Source organism: Physeter macrocephalus, chromosome 2, assembly GCF_002837175.3.
Source record: "Physeter macrocephalus isolate SW-GA chromosome 2, ASM283717v5, whole genome shotgun sequence".
Classification (NCBI taxonomy): domain Eukaryota; kingdom Metazoa; phylum Chordata; class Mammalia; order Artiodactyla; family Physeteridae; genus Physeter; species Physeter macrocephalus.
In genome coordinates, this window is record NC_041215.1 from 71,933,205 (window position 1) to 71,951,240 (window position 18,036).

An 18,036-nucleotide genomic window follows, 5' to 3' on the forward strand; every position below is an offset into this window, starting at 1 on the left:
TACTGGCTACCATGTCGGCCATGCAAGCAGACCCAGCAGCACTTATCACACATCTGGCCTCTCTGCCCTCAAAAGTATCCCAGAACAGAGCCCATCAATACAGTTAGTAATGCATCTGGTTTCTGAAAATCCTACCCTTTCACTTCGGTTAGCTTAGCCCTCAGTCAATTAAATTTTCAAGTTTGAAAATCCCAAATTTTGTGGGCTTTTTTTTTCAGCAAATTTTTTGGTGACCACATTTGAAACTGATATAGGCCTGGCATGGAGTGGATGTGTCTGATGGAAGTAAAAACTTTGTGAGGCTCAATATTATCCTTTTAGGGCAAGTGTAAGACTCACTGAATTCATCTGGAAATGAACTGAAGGTCTACCATATTGGTTCCTTTCTGTGAGTACTTTCATCACAGTTGCTTTGGTCACTGTAGATCCTACAGGAAAAGTGGCAAGTGTCCAAGAATGATGGCCTTCTGGTAACCACCAAGTGCACGTGAAGGAGAGAGATTAAATACTAAATACATATATATAGATATAGATATATGTCTGTATGTCTATCCATCTATACACACACACATATACATACTCACGTAGGTCGCTTAAAACGTAAGTTGAACTTACTCTACATTCTTTGTCCAGTCAGGAGGGTTACTCATTGTCATAAACACACAGTTCGTCAAAATAGTGCACATAATTAGCATGCTGAATAATGTAGGTCATTGTTAAGGAACACACAAAAAAACCCCCAAATCCATGTATCATATTACATAAAACTAACATTGAAAAGCTCAACCTGCAGTTTGGCCAGGACTCAGGGACAAATACCCTATGGGCAAGTCATCTAATCTCTTTAAATTTCATTCTTTTGTCATCCACAAAATTTGGATAATAATATCACCCTCACAGAGTAGTTGTATAGATTAAGTGAGATAATGTATGAGAAAGCTTTTTAAAAGTATAAAGTGCAGCTTTTGCTACTATTATTAAATCAATCTATTTACCTCCCAGCAGACTTTAGGGGGAAAACTGTGGGCACTTTGGAGTGGTACAGTTTTTGAGCAGAGAGCACTGACTTGAACTAATTTAGTTGATTAAAATAGTAAATTGTTGGGCTTCCCTGGCGGCGCAGTGGTTGAGAGTCCGCCTGCCGATGCAGGGGAGACGGGTTCGTGCTCCGGTCCGGGAGGATCCCACATGCCGCGGAGCGGCTGGGCCCGTGAGCCATGGCCACTGAGCCTGCGCGTCCGGAGCCTGTGCTCCGCAAAGGGAGAGGCCACAAGAGTGAGAGGCCAGCGTACCGTAAAAAAAAAAAAAAAAAAAAAAAAAAAAGTAAATTGTTGAGGAAGGCACATCCCTGCAGAATTGTAATTTCTCATGTGATACAATATAGTTGAATACATTAAAATTTATACAAAGTACAGTATGGTGTTAAGGGTCGGGTTGCTCTATTTCAGCTGAGTTTGTAAACGTGTAGCAGCATTGGATAAGATTGAAAGTGAATATTCTTCAAGGCCATGACTTAACGTGATGTGAATGTAATTAAAATTCAACATAAAGGTGATATTAGCAACATAAAAGTGACTTGGGCAAGTCACTCAGCCTCTCTGTGCCACGGAAGCTTCTTGTGTCTCTACTGAATTTTATGCAGTGGAGCTAATCATGTATGGAACTCATCAGTTTGAGGCACACATTAAATGGGTTAATATGTGTGAAGTACTTGGAACAGGTCTGTATATTAGTAGACATGATCTAAGTGTTAGCTAAAACCAATGACTAACTATGACATAATGGAATTATGGAGCTGAAAGGGACCTTAAAAAACAACTGTTTAATCCCTATATTTTAGAAATCAGAGAAATAATGCGTAAGCTCTAAAGAAATTAGATAACTGGCCACAGACTAAAACACAGGTTTCTTACTTTCACATCCAATATTCTTTCCACTACAGTTTACTGACAAAGTAAAAATTTTCCGTACGTGAAAACGAAAGTTTTCATCAAATGACCACACGATGGCACTAGGAACACAAACTAGGATGAGGAAACCTCCACAAATGTAAAAGCCCCGAACATATAAATTTTGTGTTTCAAATCTTTGATTTTTGATAATACCGTATTTATACCATAAGGAATCTCTTGCTATCAGTTTAGAAATAGAACGGATTTTTAGGTTTTAAAATCTTTTTTCAAAAAATCAGGTAGTGTAAGTTTATGATAATTATAACAGTATTTCTATATTTATTATGGCCAAAGCCATCAAATGAGACATAATCAGAAGTGAAGGTTTTTTCCAATGAATATGAACAGATGAATTTAGTTGCAGAATCCTTTTTTAACACCAATGAGAATCTCAAAGCCAAATCCCTAAAGATCACTTGGAAATACAATCTCAGCATCTTTCATTAACTTCCAAAGCCTTTACTAAGCAATCAGTTTTGCACGGCAGAGTCATAATTCAATGACTTAAATTTGAAATTAAGCCAATATTCCAGTACTTCCTCACAGATTTCATTAGGAAAGTTCAAAAACTGGCTAAATATTGGCCAAAGCCCCCTGATCTTCTCCCATGGAAAAATTGCTTAAAGGTTAATTCTAAGGTACACTAAAATGTTTTGTATTATAGATAGCTCTATATTGGCTCTGGATGTAAATTTTTTGCTATTATATCATTATTCACTGCAAATTCTAGAAAATCAGAAACTTTGTACCATATCTTAAAAATAAATATGGCTATTTTACACTAGATTTGTAGGACTTGATACATATAAGTGTTTTTAGAAAGATATATATAATGTTAAAGACTTTGATGTATAATATATATTTGAAAGATATATATATAGTACATATATAATATTAAAGACTATGTAAGTTTCAGTGACATCTATGTAATAAATTTTAAGAATAAGGCTTATATGACCAAAGAAAATACAAAATGAGAGTGATAAAACCAGAATATGGACATTTCCCAAGTTAATTTTATACTTAGCTACAAAGCATTTATAGATTATGTACTAATAGCTAATGTTGATCGCATGAAAAGGATATGAATGTACCAAAATCTTAATAGCTATTTTCCTAAGAGGATTGAAGGGAGTTAAAATGTACAGGGCAGAGGTGGCACTGAACCGGAAGATGGCCTTCCCTTTATTCAATACTATAAAAGTCTGTAAGATAGGAACACATAGAAGTATAAAAGTATAAACCATTTAAACTCTATTACCCACCTTCTATCATTTGTCAAAATGTATTATTCCAATGTTGCAACTTTCGATGTGCACCATGAAGACAAAGTGTTACTGGATCTCTTCTTAACTAGAGACAACATCCAATGGTATAACTCACCTTTGACTTGATACTTACCTGCAATTTTATCGTATATAAGACAGTTAGCCAAGATAATTTATTTACTTTCTTAATATTTTAAATATCTGAGTTAAAGGAAAAAGTCTCAAATGGGTGCACGTATCATTTCATTCTACAGATCTTAGGACACTACATTCCTTTTACAGCGATTTCAGCTTTTCCATTTCAAATATCTTGAAAATTAATGCTCTGGAATGCAAAATCATTCAGTAAAACAAATAATATTTTTGAAATAAATATTCTTTTACCATTTCTGCTTATAAAATAAACATTATCACTCTATTTATAATAGGAAATTAAAACAGTCACCATCAAACCCAGTCTTGGGTTAGATGGATATAATCCAATAATTGATTTCTGAAGGCCAGGCTCCCTGGAGAGTATCCGTTGACCAGGAGTGCTAAATTCTGTATTGGGATTTCTGAGTTAGCTGACACACTGAATTCTAGTCCCAACTGTCTGCCTATTTCATGTAGTGCTTTCTTAGAGGAAAAGCTCAAAGCCCCTGCAGAATCTAGGATCCATGGATGTGAATGGCACTGGCATTCTAAAAATTGGACACATTTGAGCACAATTAGCAGTGTGTAGACAAAAACAAACAAACAAACAACAAAAAAAAACAAAGCAGCAACATACAATCGTGTATCAAGGATTCTGACTCAGTGTTTCCTAAGATCTTTATGTACATTCAGATTGGGGGGAGTGGAACCTATTTCTCTTTGAAGAACGTATCTTGAGAAGAGAACTCCAAATCTTTTAAATTTAAACCCCATTCTTCAAATATACTGTTTTTCTGACTAAGGACACATATCTGTGTAGATCACATTATGAAATAGCAAGCATTAACCTTATGTTTACTTTCTACTAAAAATCTTTGACAAGGGTTTATTCTCTACATTTAGTCTTCAGGTCATTTATAGATTTCTCATTTCTTTTCTCCTCTACCTTCAGGGTTTTCTAAATTGAAATGAAGTAATTACTCCAAAACATTTACTGAGTTGCTGTTTGAAAATAGCACTTCCTGGCTGGTATATGTAAGAGTGCCCTAAATCAGGGCTGTGAAAATGGTCCCCCAACTAGTGCTGGTCTCCAAGTTGTTCCTGATCTGTGACAAGATTTGAGAGTAAGTATTTAGAAACTTGTAAGACAATTCGACAGACTAATTTTACATCTGTTGAACGTAATAATACAAAGACAGGGTGTATTTTGCAGGTCTGTTTTTCATTTCAACTTTCTGGAAATTAATTTTATTGTATTTTATAGAATAGCAACCTCACCTTCACAACAGAGAGTTTGGGATGCATTGCTCTACGTCTAACTTTGACTCCATATTTCCACTTTCATCTTTGATGGACTGTGGGTCCAGAATACAAAGAAAACTGTGTCACAATGTCCATTTGTAGGAGGGGAGAGTTTCACCTGTGCTTATTGGAGGAGCAATCACCCGTGTCTACAAGACTTAGTGCTCTTTTTCTCTGATTCCTTCAGTGCCCCGTCCCTAAATGGCATTGTGAGATCATCATAAAATGTGCACACTTGTGCAATGCAAATGCCTTTGCCCTAGGGAGTACACACATGCAAGGACACAGAAAGGCTCTGAGTGAGCTAAATCAGGACCGAATATGGTCCACCTTGCAAACCAACTGCCTATGCTTCCTTTCCCCAAAATTATGCTGAGTTAAACCTGATGGAAATATTGTGTTCTGGGAGTGGGAGAGCCAGTAAAAACATAACGTAGAATATATCTTTTTAAAATAAGAATTCCCTCATTTCAAATAATATTACAAGCCTAATTTTGGAAAAGAAGTTATAGTCCATACGGGGCCTAAATCATGGGCTGGAGGAAGAGGGGGATGAAGGTGGTACTGATTGTCGCTCAGTGGATAAGAATAATAATCCAGCTCATCCTGAGGAGATGAGACCACGTGCAGAAGAGATCACCTGTGTCTTTGGCTCTGTGGCCACCCTCCAGCCCAAACCATGAGCAGACCTAACAAAAAAAGAAGTAGAAGAGATGGAGGAAGAGGGTGATGAAACCAAAGGCAAAGCTGCAGAGGCCAAAAGAAAGGGTTGGAGAGGGAAGGAAATTCTGCCCTAAGGACCAGGAAGGAAAAGAAGCAAGACTAAGAAGCTGAACCAAGAGGAACTCAAAAAGGCAGGGTAAAGGGCCAGAACTCAGCAGGGTAAAGCTAACGAAAGCCACGGCACCCTGATGCTGATAAATAATTCTCAATCTAAAAGTCCTTTCACATAGAGGAATTAATATTTTGACACAAAAGTGAAAGGCAAAAGGACAAAATTCCCAATTGTTCAAGCCTTAGATGGAAACTTTTACTGATTTTAGGGTATATTCTCTTTATTTATTTAAAAAATTCAAAGAATGTATTTTAACTTCATATTTATAAGAAGTATGTGTACAGTGTGTAAGTGCTTACAATTAGAATGTATAATGGAATTAATGAGGTTTTCCTGTACAGCAATATTTGTTCTCTTTTAATTTTTCACAAGCCGTATAGATAGATAAGACATCCTTGATAGAGCTCCTGGGAAGCTGATGATAACACCGGCACTAAGGGACTATTTCAGAGGGTTTCTTCTGTGAAGACTTTGCTGTTCCCAGGTTGAAACATATATTTACATACAAACTACACAAATGTTGCTTTCAAGTGTTTATGGATTCATTTTAAACAGCTGAATTATAGAGCAGTCCAATATTAGAATCTTGACTCTGTTACCATTTTTATGGCAGTAAGTTCCACTTAGAACTTCAAATTTGCTATTTGGAACTGATCTGGTATCTATTTCCTCATCTTATCTGTATTCATCCTCCTTATATTTACTTGCACAGAGAAGAAGCCAAACATTTAGTTTCTAAGTGCTGAGGATTAATGAAAGGATACTTGCCCCTAAAGACTCTCAAATACATGTTTCCCCAAATAATGGTATTGATAGTATTGAAGGGAGAAGAGAGGCAGAAGGGAACACTGTTTACCTACAAGTGATCAAGTAACTCTAGAATTTTCAAACATACAGATATTTCCCTTCCTCATTTCACAGATAAGAAAGGGATCAAAAAGGGAAGAATTAAAAGACTAGCCAAGATGTTACTATTACCCCTGCCCCATTTTTTTTTATTGTGGTAGAATACACATAACATAAAATTTACCAAAAAAAAAAAAATTTACCATCTTGTCCATTCTAAGTGTACAAGTTCAGTGTTGACTTTTTCGAAGAATGTACTGAATGGCTTATTAGAGGAAAGTATTTTAGCATCCTTTAAATCTAATTAGTTTAATACAAATTTCATTAACGTAACTACTCAGGACAATTTTTATTGCATTAAGTCACTTCAATAGAAAAGAAAAACTTCAAAATTGATGGTGGAGGAGAAACGGCTGATATAGTAGTATTCAGCTTGAAACAGGCTTTTTTTTTTTTTTTTTTTTTTTTTTTTACAGCCCAAGGCTGTAGGAAACTCATGAAATCATTTTAACCTGAGAATAACACTGTGCCTCAGAACCAATTTCAAACAGCATTTTCACTGAATTAGAGATGAGATTCTATATATAAAAATATCACTTTAAAGACACATTTGTAGGAATGTAACTCTCTTCACATACTAGATGTTGATCAGCCTTGTCACTTATCTCTCTCTTCATGTATAGCTACCAAACTCAAGTAGCATTTATGAAGTCCCTATATGATAAGCTGTTAATATGTATGAGCGTGGTGGACACCTAGAAAGCAGCCTGGATCTAATTCTCAGCTCAATCGTTAATTCAATTGACTTCAATGCAGAAGATTTGTGTTAATTGTTTAGCACAATATTTGCAAAGCTCTGTGCTAAAGTTTAGAGGGAAAACAAAGACCCCAAGTAGTTTGGGGTAAATAGTAAGTTATGACCCCAAGAAGCTTGAAAACTAGTAAATGTTCAACTATCTATACTAATGGAAGAAAATCTAGAAGGGTAAGTGAAGGTTTACTTAGACTGGAGCTGCCCAATAGAAATATTACATGAACTACAAATCTAAGCCACATATGTGCTTTTAAATATTCTAGTAGCCATGTTTAGAAAAAGGAAAAGAAGCAGATGAAATTAATTTGAATAATGTTTTCTTTAACCCAATATATCCAATAAATTATTATTTGGGGATGAAGTCAGTATTAAAAATTATTGAGATAGTTTACATCCTCTTGTCATACCAACTGTACGTCTTCAGAGACTGAACTCGCCACATTTCAAGTATGTTTCAAGTATAATAGCCATACATGACTAATGTCCACTGAATTGGGCAGCGCAGACCTAGGTGTAAACCATTCATTGTATTGCCAGTTCATACTCTCTTCAGCAAGCCTTGCCAGGTAAAAGTCAATTCTAGCTTTAAAGAAAACAGCAACAACAAAAACCCAAACAGGTAAACACCCCTGATAATCAAAGCTTAATAGTCTGGAAAGCAAATTAGAAAAACATAAGTAGGATTTGTTTTAACTTACGTATTTATTGAGTGCAGACTCTGGAGTTGGATGCCTGGCTCAAAATCTGGCTGTGCTGCCTTCCAGCACTGAGATGCTGGACAAGTTACTAACTTTTCTGTGACTCATTTGCCTCTTTTGAAAAATGGGAATAAGTACACTAAGTTCACAGAGGTGTTGTGATTCCAATTCAGTAGGTCAGATTCTGATGCCTAGTATTCTGTACTTTTAATAAATAACTCAGGTGAGTCTGCAATAGGAGAGCTGTGAATCTGTTTTTATTAACAGTTCTCATGTTGTGTTCCTGGAGTAAAATCCTTCCCCTTTATCTAACTGCACAGTCAATAAGGAAACACTTAGGTTATAATAGTTTGGTAGGATTGCTATTTATGAATCTGTACCCGTTACTATTTAGTAGTCTTTTTTTGTCTCTGGGTTTTTAGAAAGTGTTTGCTTATTTTTTTTACTCAGGATGGACACTGAATTTAACAAGCCATAGTTTTCCAGTTCCCTTTTAAAAATATGTCCATTATCTTAACTTTTCTTTCACTCTAGGGGTCTTGTTCCTTAAATAGTTTAAACCTAATGCTCAGCTTTGTGTTTATCTAAACATTATTGAAAAATTGCCAAATCACAGGATTGCCTCCAAATTTACTGCAATTTTACTGCTCTAAAAGTAAATGTACTGGCAAAAGCAAGAAATAACAGAGGAAGGTGAGCAATGATCATGAACAATAGAAAAATGCAGAATATACTACTGGTTGATTCCACTTATGCCTTAGCCTCAAAACTTAAAGAGGCAATTTTCAACTTGTACTTACACTGTGATCCAAAAATGTGTTTGGAGGTCAATTCTTTGGAACTTCGAACATATTATCCCAAAGAAAGGAGATACATATATATATATATATATATGGGTTTTTTTTACACATAGATTCAAAAACCTATGTAATTCCTAATTAAATAGAATTCTGTATAATGACAATGTGAAACTTTATCCCTGTATATAAGCAAGTGTGATTCTGAAAATGGTAACAGACTTCTAAGCTGGGTTGCAAGGTATACCTCTCTCCCCTTGATGTTGCCCTGGCATTCAAATTAGGGAAATTCCCTGGCTCTATCTTCTGCCAGAAGCGGGGTCAACTTTTTCTAGCTCTCAGCTGCTGGCTTGAGAAGAGGTTCCATTGGGAAAAGGCAGAATGAGACCACATGGCAGGAGGAGGGATGCTGCAGAGCTTTGGGTGTGAAGAATTGCATAGACAGTCAAGAGATTCCGATTAGTACACATCTCTGGGGACATCTCTTGTTCTGGGCCAATTCCAAGGCATCTAATTCTTTTCTTTTTTTTTCCTGTGAGCTCTCTAAATGGTCTCACCTACTTCCTTGCCTATCTTTTTTTTAATAACCTGTGGATTCAGGCCAAGATTTTCCTCCTTTTCTGGCTCACTGAGGGATGGAAAGCTTTCTCACAGGTTCTCTACCTGACTCTGAAGTTAGTGTGCAAATATTTTTAAAAATGTTTTGTCTCCCAATCTCATTCTGTCTTACCCCTTAGATGCGGGATAATCAGCCTAAAGAGCAACTTGTGGACTTGTGCCTCTTGTGGCCCACCAAGCGTTAATATCCAGCCCTCATCTAATTGCACAGGGGTCTTGAAGCCAGGGATCACAAACCAAAATGCCCCACAGAGGCTAGGCAGTGTGAGAGACCTGCCAATTTTGGGCATGCAAATCAGTGATGGCAGATCTGATATAGTATGAGAAATCCGAAATATGCACGATTATACATGCGTGTGTGCAATCTTCTGATTTATAAATCTCAGACACTAATTCAAAATTGTAAACAATATTGCATGAGGCAAACAAAAATGTGTCTGGGGGCTCAAGGCCTTAGAGTTTTTTTTAATCTTTGCTTTAAGTTCATGCAAAAGAGAAAAATTTGTACCCAGAAAAGAGTCTGTAAAATTGCTGGTCCCTAGGCTTTAGCTGGGTAGAAAAGTTGCAGTGGGGCCAGTGCTGGAGAGTTCCCCAGCTGGGCTCCTATCAGCCAGGGTTACAGATGCTTCTGCCTCTGTCTCAGACAGAGAGAAAAAATTATAGCCAGAGGGTGAAATGATAAAATCTGGGGGTCAAATATTTCTCATCCCTGTTATCTTCAGCCCATAGCATGGGTGTGGTACACTATTATATGCTCAGCTAATTTTTCATTGGCAGAAACGGACTAATTGGCCCAGTTTTATGGCAGACTTTTCTGTGTGAGAACTTTGGGCAAACTCTTCCATGTCAATTTCTATATCTGAATGAAGATTATAACAATACTAACCTCAGAGTTGTTTAAAGGATGAACTGAAACAAAATGAAATAAAACATGTGAATCCCCTTAATGAATTCAAAGTGCCATATACACTCAAGGATTAAAGGATTAAAAATGTGTGTCTCTCTGGTTCTCAAATATATACACATACAAACACTTGTGTACTTGAAAGCAATGCCAATTCTCACATTGGAACTTTGTCGCTCAGTTTCCTTCCTCCCAAATTTCATATTCAGAAAACAATGCCATCCATTTGTTCCCATCTGATAAGCACTACACCTCCAAAATAGATTCTGACCCCATCCATTATTGTCTTCATTGTCAAAAATCTAGACCAAGCCTCCATAAAGACTCCCAATTTGATCTTCAAAATTGTGAAGTGGGGACTTCCCTGGTGGTGCAGTAGTTAAGAATCTGCCTGCCAATGCAGGGGACACGGCTTCAAGCCCTGGCTCGGGAAGATCCCACATGCCGTGGAGTAACTAAGTCTGCGCGCACCAGCTCCTGAGCCCGCGTGCCACAACTACTGAAGCCCACGTGCCACAACTACTGAGCCCGCGTGCCACAACTACTGAAGCCCGTGCACCTACAGCCCATGCTCCGCAACAAGAGAAGCCACTGCAATAAGAAGTCCACGCATCGCAATGAAGAGTAGCCCCTGTTCGCTGCGACTAGAGAAAGCCCAGGTGCAGCAACGAAGACCCAAAACAGCCAAAAATAAATAAATAAATAAATTTATTAAAAAAAAAAAAAAGTGAAGTGGACATTGTCACTTCTCTACCCAAAGTCTTCAGAGAATTCATTTTGCCCTTAAACTTCGAACTCCTTAAGATATCCTAAAAGGTGCCTTGATCTAGCCCCAGGCCCACCTCCCCAATCACATCTTACTCGCCTTTTACTTCTTACAGTCCTGCTATATTACCTGTCTTCTTATGGGCTATTCCCTTTCCCTGGAAGCCTTCTCTCCCTTCTTTCTACCCTTGAGATCCCAATATAAATGCCATTTCTTTACAGAGGCATACAATTTAAGTTTCCTGAATCTGTCCTCTCTGAAAAAAAGGTGCTTATCGCCCTATTAGAATCTGTTGGGAAATGTACTTCTCTAATTATTTTAGAAGCTGATCCAGACCCCATGAGTCTCAAAAATTTTAGTTTTTATAAAGGCAGGGGATGCCCCTGATTGAGCAGAAGTAGTAAAGCAACAAGTCAGGTTTGGGAAATACTGCCAGCCTAAGAGATGAGGGGTACAGCTGGCAAAGTGGCATGAGCGGAGGGGCAGGAAAAGCAGTAACAGGCTTATTTAGAGTCTACCACTGACTTCTCTTCTCCACTGGTATCATTACTGTGACAACTGCAAACCCAGAGTAGCATGGTGATGAGCCATGGAAGCTGACAGATCCGGTTTTAAATCTAGTCTCTGTTACTTAATAGCTTTATGATCTTAGGAAAATTAACTTTATCTCAGTTTCATCATTTTATTTTATTTTTTTAGTCATCAATTTTATTTATTTATTTATTTTTGCGGTACGCGGGCCTCTCACTGTTGTGGTCTCTCCCGTTGCAGAGCACAGGCTCTGGAAGCACAGGCTCAGTGGCCATGGCTCACGGGCCTAGCCGCTCCGCAGCATGTGGGATCTTCCCGGACCAGGGCACGAACCCGTGTCCCCTGCATTGGCAGGCGGACTTGCAACCACTGCGCCACCAGGGAAGCCCCAGTCATCAATTTTATACACATCAGTGTATACATGTCAATCCCAATCGCGCAATTCATCACACCCCCACCTCCACCCCCCAAGGCTTTCCCCCCTTGGCGTCCATACGTTTGTTCTCTACAACTGTGTCTCAATTTCTGCCCTGTAAACCGGTTCATCTGTACCATTTTTCTAGGTTCCACATGTATGCATTAATATACGATATTTGTTTTTCTCTTTCTGACTTACTTCACTCTGTATGACAGTCTCTAGATCCATCCACTTCTCAACAAATGACCCAATTTTGTTTCTTTTTATGGCTGAGTAATATTCCATTGTATATATGTACCACATCTTCTTTCATCATTTTAAAACAAAGATAAGAATTATCTTGGAAGGACATGTCGGTTAAATAAGAACTGTAAATTTCCTAATGCACAGTGCATAGGGCAGAGCTACTGTTTTTGCTTGCCTAGCAGACCTTCTTCAAAGTCTCCATCTCTTCCTTTTAGAGAAAACCTCTGCCTCATTGTCTGGCCATGTGGCTTGGATGGAGCTGACCCACCCCTTGGCAACACTGGTCAACATGTGATGCTGATCTGGCCAATGAGAGCATCACAAACCCTTGGTTACAGTGATTGGTTCAGAAGAGGCCATGTGACCTAATTAGACTGAATTTCAGGACTTTTGCAAGAAATTTTGAAGAAAAAGAGAGCTCTTTGTCTTGGGGTTACTAGGCTGTAGGATGTTAGTTTCATGCTACTGGTGGCTATTTCTATCATCTTGTGGGAAGAGCCAGCCTGTGAATGCAGCCAGCATAGGTGAAAGTAGAACCAAAAATGGAAAAGGACTGTGTCCTGATGATGTTGTTTTAGGTACTGGATCCTTTGATATTAAGACCAGATTTACCCCACACATACATTTACTTGTTTGTTGCTTAGTTTGTTTTCAAAAACTAGTTTCTGTTGGTTTTTAGTCACTTTCACTTGAAGGGAAACTTATTAATATGGCAGGTACTTAATAAATGCAATCATTATTTTACTACTATCCTCATCATTTTGGGATTGTTTCTGAGGCAGAGATGGGGAGGTGACAAAGAAGAAAGGGACATAAGGAAGAAATAATGAATGGGTAAGAGAAAGATTTGGAAGTGAACTGTAGTGCCTTGCAAGTAAGGGAGAGCCTGGGTGACTGGTAATTCTAGAAGAGCTAATGATATACAAAGAAAAATCATAAATATGACAATTCATGGAATCCTGAGCTTTTACCATCTACTTTTCTGATTTTCTTTTAAACTCCTTTTTCAAGAAAAACTCCCTAATCCCAATTAAAAACAAAACAAACAACTCTCCCTACCCCATGTAACAATTAAAAACTCCTGTGGAATGACAAACCAGGCATGAATTTAAAATCACAAGTTCCTGTATGATTCTTTGTGCAGCCCCAGTAAAGAGGGAGCATGCATCTCTTTAGAAGAGCTGATAAAAAGGGAGAATAAATTGTCTTTAAACATCGAAGAGACAATCAAGGAAAGAGCACATTTTTAAATGGATACATTTCTACATTCCATAATTAACCAACATGCATTTTCACTACAGATCTAACATACCTCATTCTATTTCCAGTACCCTGTCACACTGTCAAAAAGATATTTTCTTCCATGGTACTAATGAGTCATCTGTAATTTTAAGAGAACATGAGAAGGAAGAAGTTTTCTGTAATAAAGAGTGGGTGAAGAATTTGAATGTATAGCCAAATGGTGCAAAATCAACCGAAGCTATGAAAGAAAACTGAAAAAAAAAAAATCCCATGAGGAAATAAAGGTGTGTTCACAAGCTAAAATGTGCCTTGTCACACTGCTAAAGTAAATAAACAAACAAAAAGAACCCAACCTGGAATCATGTTCTGAAGACCACGGGACCAGAGCTAACATGGTATGGAAAATTCTGTGACTCTCCTCTGATAGCACTGTTATTTTATTCCTTAGTTCTTACCGTGGACTTCTGAAGGCTTAAAACATCTGAGGGTCTGGAAGTGCTTCCATGCACCACAAGTGTTCATGAGACAGTTACTACTATTTCTTGAGTTACTACCACAATATCACTGACCATGGATTAAATTATTTTAACAATTTCAACAGAAAATTTGAACATTATGTAATTTGTACATTTTAAGCTAGGGCAAAGAAGATAAAAATATGTGGGCATATGCCATCTGAAAATACACCATCAGCAGTGACATTTTCATAAGCTCACTGACATTGTAGAAGATCACAGAGAGCTTCACTGGGGTTTGTGTCCTTTCTATTCCTTACGTGTAGATTCCTTATATATACGCACCACTGTACTTTAACCTAAAACTTAACATAGATTCTGCAACCATTTTTTGTAATAGGCTTGCTTTGTTTATTCTATATATTTTTCAGAAAGAAACCAGAGACTTGGTATATACATACAAAGGACACATTAAGTATTGTACTTGAGTTAAGCCTTAGGGGAGTCACTAGCCTGATTAATATTTGCATACTAGAACCCACTCAGGCAATAAAATGCACATCCCCAACATCAGTGATGGTGGGAAATTTTATCCTAAGAAGCATTTTCCCCAGTGACATTTCCATCATTAGACCCTTTATCTATGCTGGGAGTACTGTGCATGTGTACTGCATTGTCTAAAGAAGATCACCCTGCCATCCTCAGATACTCAAGTCACTAAAGTGAAATTGGTCATTAAGTAGCAAAAAAAAATTCATTATTTTTAAAAGGTTATTATTTTTTAAGGATTCCAGCTTCAAACACAGGAAGCTAATTCAGAATTTAAGACTATTCCTCCATACTGAAATAATCCAATTATGAACGAAAATTTAAGACTAGAAAGAGGGTACACACAACCATAGAAAGTTATAAAACATGAAAATGCAAAAGAAGGAAATTTCCAACACATAGCTCAATCATGTCCTAAGCATGCCATGTTAGTTTTTAAGGATTTCAGTCCTGCAAAAAGTTTCACTTGTATTTCTGTTGAATGACTTACATTTGGAGACTTGCTGGATGTCAGCTCAATGTGAAAGCAATGAATGTGCCTCACCTTGGGGAAACCTCCTTCCTGATGACAACATTTCTCTTATCAGGTTGTGCTACTTGCACTCTGTGATTTGTTCCAAAATACCAAAATATTTTTCCTTCCTCACACAATGTGCATTTGAAGATAAGGACAGAAGATGTTAAAGGCAAGTTTGAATGTGAACCTAACAAAGTTTATAAGGGTTACTTCAGCACAAGAATCTGACTGAATAGTCATTCCTTCAGGATTGTTCTTTTACCCTCAGTTTTAAGACCTTTCTTTTAACTATTTGGATGGGTTTGCATCATTTTGCTTTCCATCTGCCTTTATATCCTTTGTTATATCTCATTCATTATAAACCAATTGTTGACGGCTTTGTTTGGGGACATTCCCTCAAGATGACAACTTTTATCAGTCTAAAAACTTTAATTTAAAGGAATAGATTAATTGGATGATCCCGTTTCTACTTAAAGAATAGCTGCCCTGTCAACACGCATTAGTTTGGTCTTTCTCAATGTATGCATTTATTGTTTTATAGATAAGGACACAGCATAGGAGATGGGATGCTAGATTTCAGCCCTGTTTGATGAAGTGGTAGACTCTGGGTGGCTTTAATAATTTTTAGATGGTGATTACTACTGGAGAGGTGGGGGCTGGATATCTGGGGGTAGCAAAATGCCTGCTGAGCATGGAGCCCACTAACCCACTGTAATAGCAGCTCTAAATAGATTGGCTATGTCCAATGGCTATAAATAAAGTAACATACTTTAGTGTTAATGAATTTCTGGCTAGAACGCATCAGAGTCATTATTTCAATAATGGAGTAATTTTAAATAAGTTAAAATGTATGAATAGTTGGATTATCCACATTTTTACTTTTTTTATACAAATAAACCCCTCATAGTCTGCTTAATTTGGGTTTAGCTTTTCAGATATCATATTAAATTAATTTCCAAAGGAGTGATTTAATGATAAAATTCAATTTTTCTCATAAGTTAAATGGAAGTTATGAAACAGATAATGGCTTACCTACTAAGATTTAATAATACAGTGTTAAAAAGCAAAGTTAAATAAAAGATAATGAATCTGTGGAAAATTATTAATCTCTTCCTTCACAGTAAAATGGTCAAATCAGTTTTTAAAAAGGAAAAGTGTGTTACACTTAAGCTGGATATATCCTGAAAAGTTTTTAAAAAAATCTGAACATAATGAGGTTTTTACCTCTGAAAGTTGTAGTAGTCAATGAGAATGTATTTACAAAACTGTCTCGAATCCAAATACTAAAATTCCAAACTTATGCGCTTGATAAAAACTAACACGATAACTGTGCCAGCAACCAAAAGCATCCCTAAACATTTTGGGGGTATTTTTAAGGCCCATGTTTAACTAAAAGATCTCATTTGCTTAATTACAATCTTTGTGCTGTACCCGTCCACCAAGAGTTCACAAATATATTGTTCTAGGTGAAAAGGATAATAAAATATTGCAAATTAACTAGTCATAAATTTAATCTAAAATCAATACAATAATCTTTTTTGATTTTATCTTTTTCTACACTTTTCTTCTTGGTTTGGTGAAATCATGGTCATAATGAAAGGTTGGGTGCTTACTATTTTCATTTCAAGCAAGGATATTCAAATATCATTTATATGTTCTTCAGAATACTATATTTTTGGTCATCCTTACCAATATCAATATATTTCCACCAAAAGATTAAATAATTTTTTAAACTATAGTTTGTATAGGAATGTTTTTTCCCAATGAAAAAAGTTTCTTCAGGAAGTTAACTGATATATTATATATAACATAATATTTATATATAATATAGAAACTGAAAACCCTTGTGGCATCAAATTTTGTTCCATGAGAAATGAACACCAATATTTTTGAGGTCTTTATAATTTGTGATAATTTCAAGATTTTCTAGTACAGAAAACCCATAAATAGTAAATACAATCTCTGGAGAGATGTTTTTAATTTGTTAAATTAGCTGCCTACAACTTACATTTATTTTTCGGTATCTATCATGGTGCATTTGGGACAGCTCCATCTGTTATGATATAATCAATTTATTTGTCATGTATATGCATAAAACATATGCAAATGTGTTTTATTTCCTAAACAGAAGGATACTTAGACTTTGTGCTAACTTAGCATGTGTTGGTGCTATAACAGTCCAAGGTATACTGTAAGGCAATTAGCAGCAAAATATGCCTGATAAAACACACTCACTTTTTTATTGATATAGTACGGGTCCAGGTCCTCCAGCGGCTCTGACACCATCTCTGGAGGGATGTCTCCATAAATAAAAGGAAGGTTCTTTCCAGCTTCCAAGTCACTATTTGGCTTTGGGCCATGTTCGTCATCATCCTTCTTGTCTGGTTTGGGATTCTTAGCCTTTTCTTCTGCAATGCGTCTTTCAATAGCTGCAAGAGATTCTCTGGTGAAGAAACTGAAGCTGTCAGGTCCTGGTGGTACAAGCACTGTTTGCTCCATCTTGTCATCCTGCACATTTTAATCACCATTTACTCTGCATATGAAAGTCCTAAAAAAAAAAAAAAAAGAATACAGATATTTTAAGGAGATTAAGAGATCTTAATATCTATAAACTCCTGTCATGAAATAAGAGCTAGAGGATTGAAATGTTCATTTCCAATTAAATCCAAATGGAATTACTAAATATAAATTCTTTTTTTGAAGTAAAAACATTTAACTTGAGATCTTTAACATTACCCTTTTAACAAATTTTTAAGTATGCAACACAGTATTGTCAACTATAGGCACGAAGTCGTACAGCAGCTCTCTAGAATTTATTCATCTTACATAACTGAAACTTTATGCCCAGTAAATAGCAACTCTCCATTTCCCCCTTCCCCAGCTTCTGGCAAACACCATTCTACTTTCTGCCTCTATGAGTCTGGCTTAACAAACATGTTTTCTATCTCGGGTTTGTTAAATGTCCCATGTTTATTAATTCTTGTACTCTGCCGAGACAGGAACTGTGCCATAACTTAAGAAAGAAGTTCAAGTATAGCCTTAATTAAAGTACATTAGCTAAATACCACCCTGTCCCAAATGGGCTGTTCACTCTGTGAGCCACCCAGATGAGGATGTAGCCCCATAGAGACCATGGTTAGCTC

The 18,036-nt window shown here is 36.8% G+C and overlaps 1 protein-coding gene across 6 annotated transcripts in view; it reads right to left on the reverse strand.

The window, feature by feature from the left end:
- Positions 1 to 17,392, reverse strand: part of LOC102987877 (sodium channel protein type 1 subunit alpha) — an 86,190-nt gene extending 68,798 nt beyond the window's left edge. For all 6 annotated transcript variants that reach the window (XM_007128325.2, XM_024122235.1, XM_007128323.2 and 3 more), the window contains exons 1-3: positions 17,129 to 17,392; positions 3,039 to 3,157; positions 616 to 705 (exon numbers count right to left, since the gene is read on the reverse strand). In XM_007128325.2, the coding sequence (XP_007128387.2) occupies positions 616 to 705; positions 3,039 to 3,157; positions 17,129 to 17,392 (473 nt within the window). The remainder of the gene's footprint in view (positions 1 to 615; positions 706 to 3,038; positions 3,158 to 17,128) is intronic.
- Between the last annotated feature and the right edge of the window lie 644 nt (positions 17,393 to 18,036).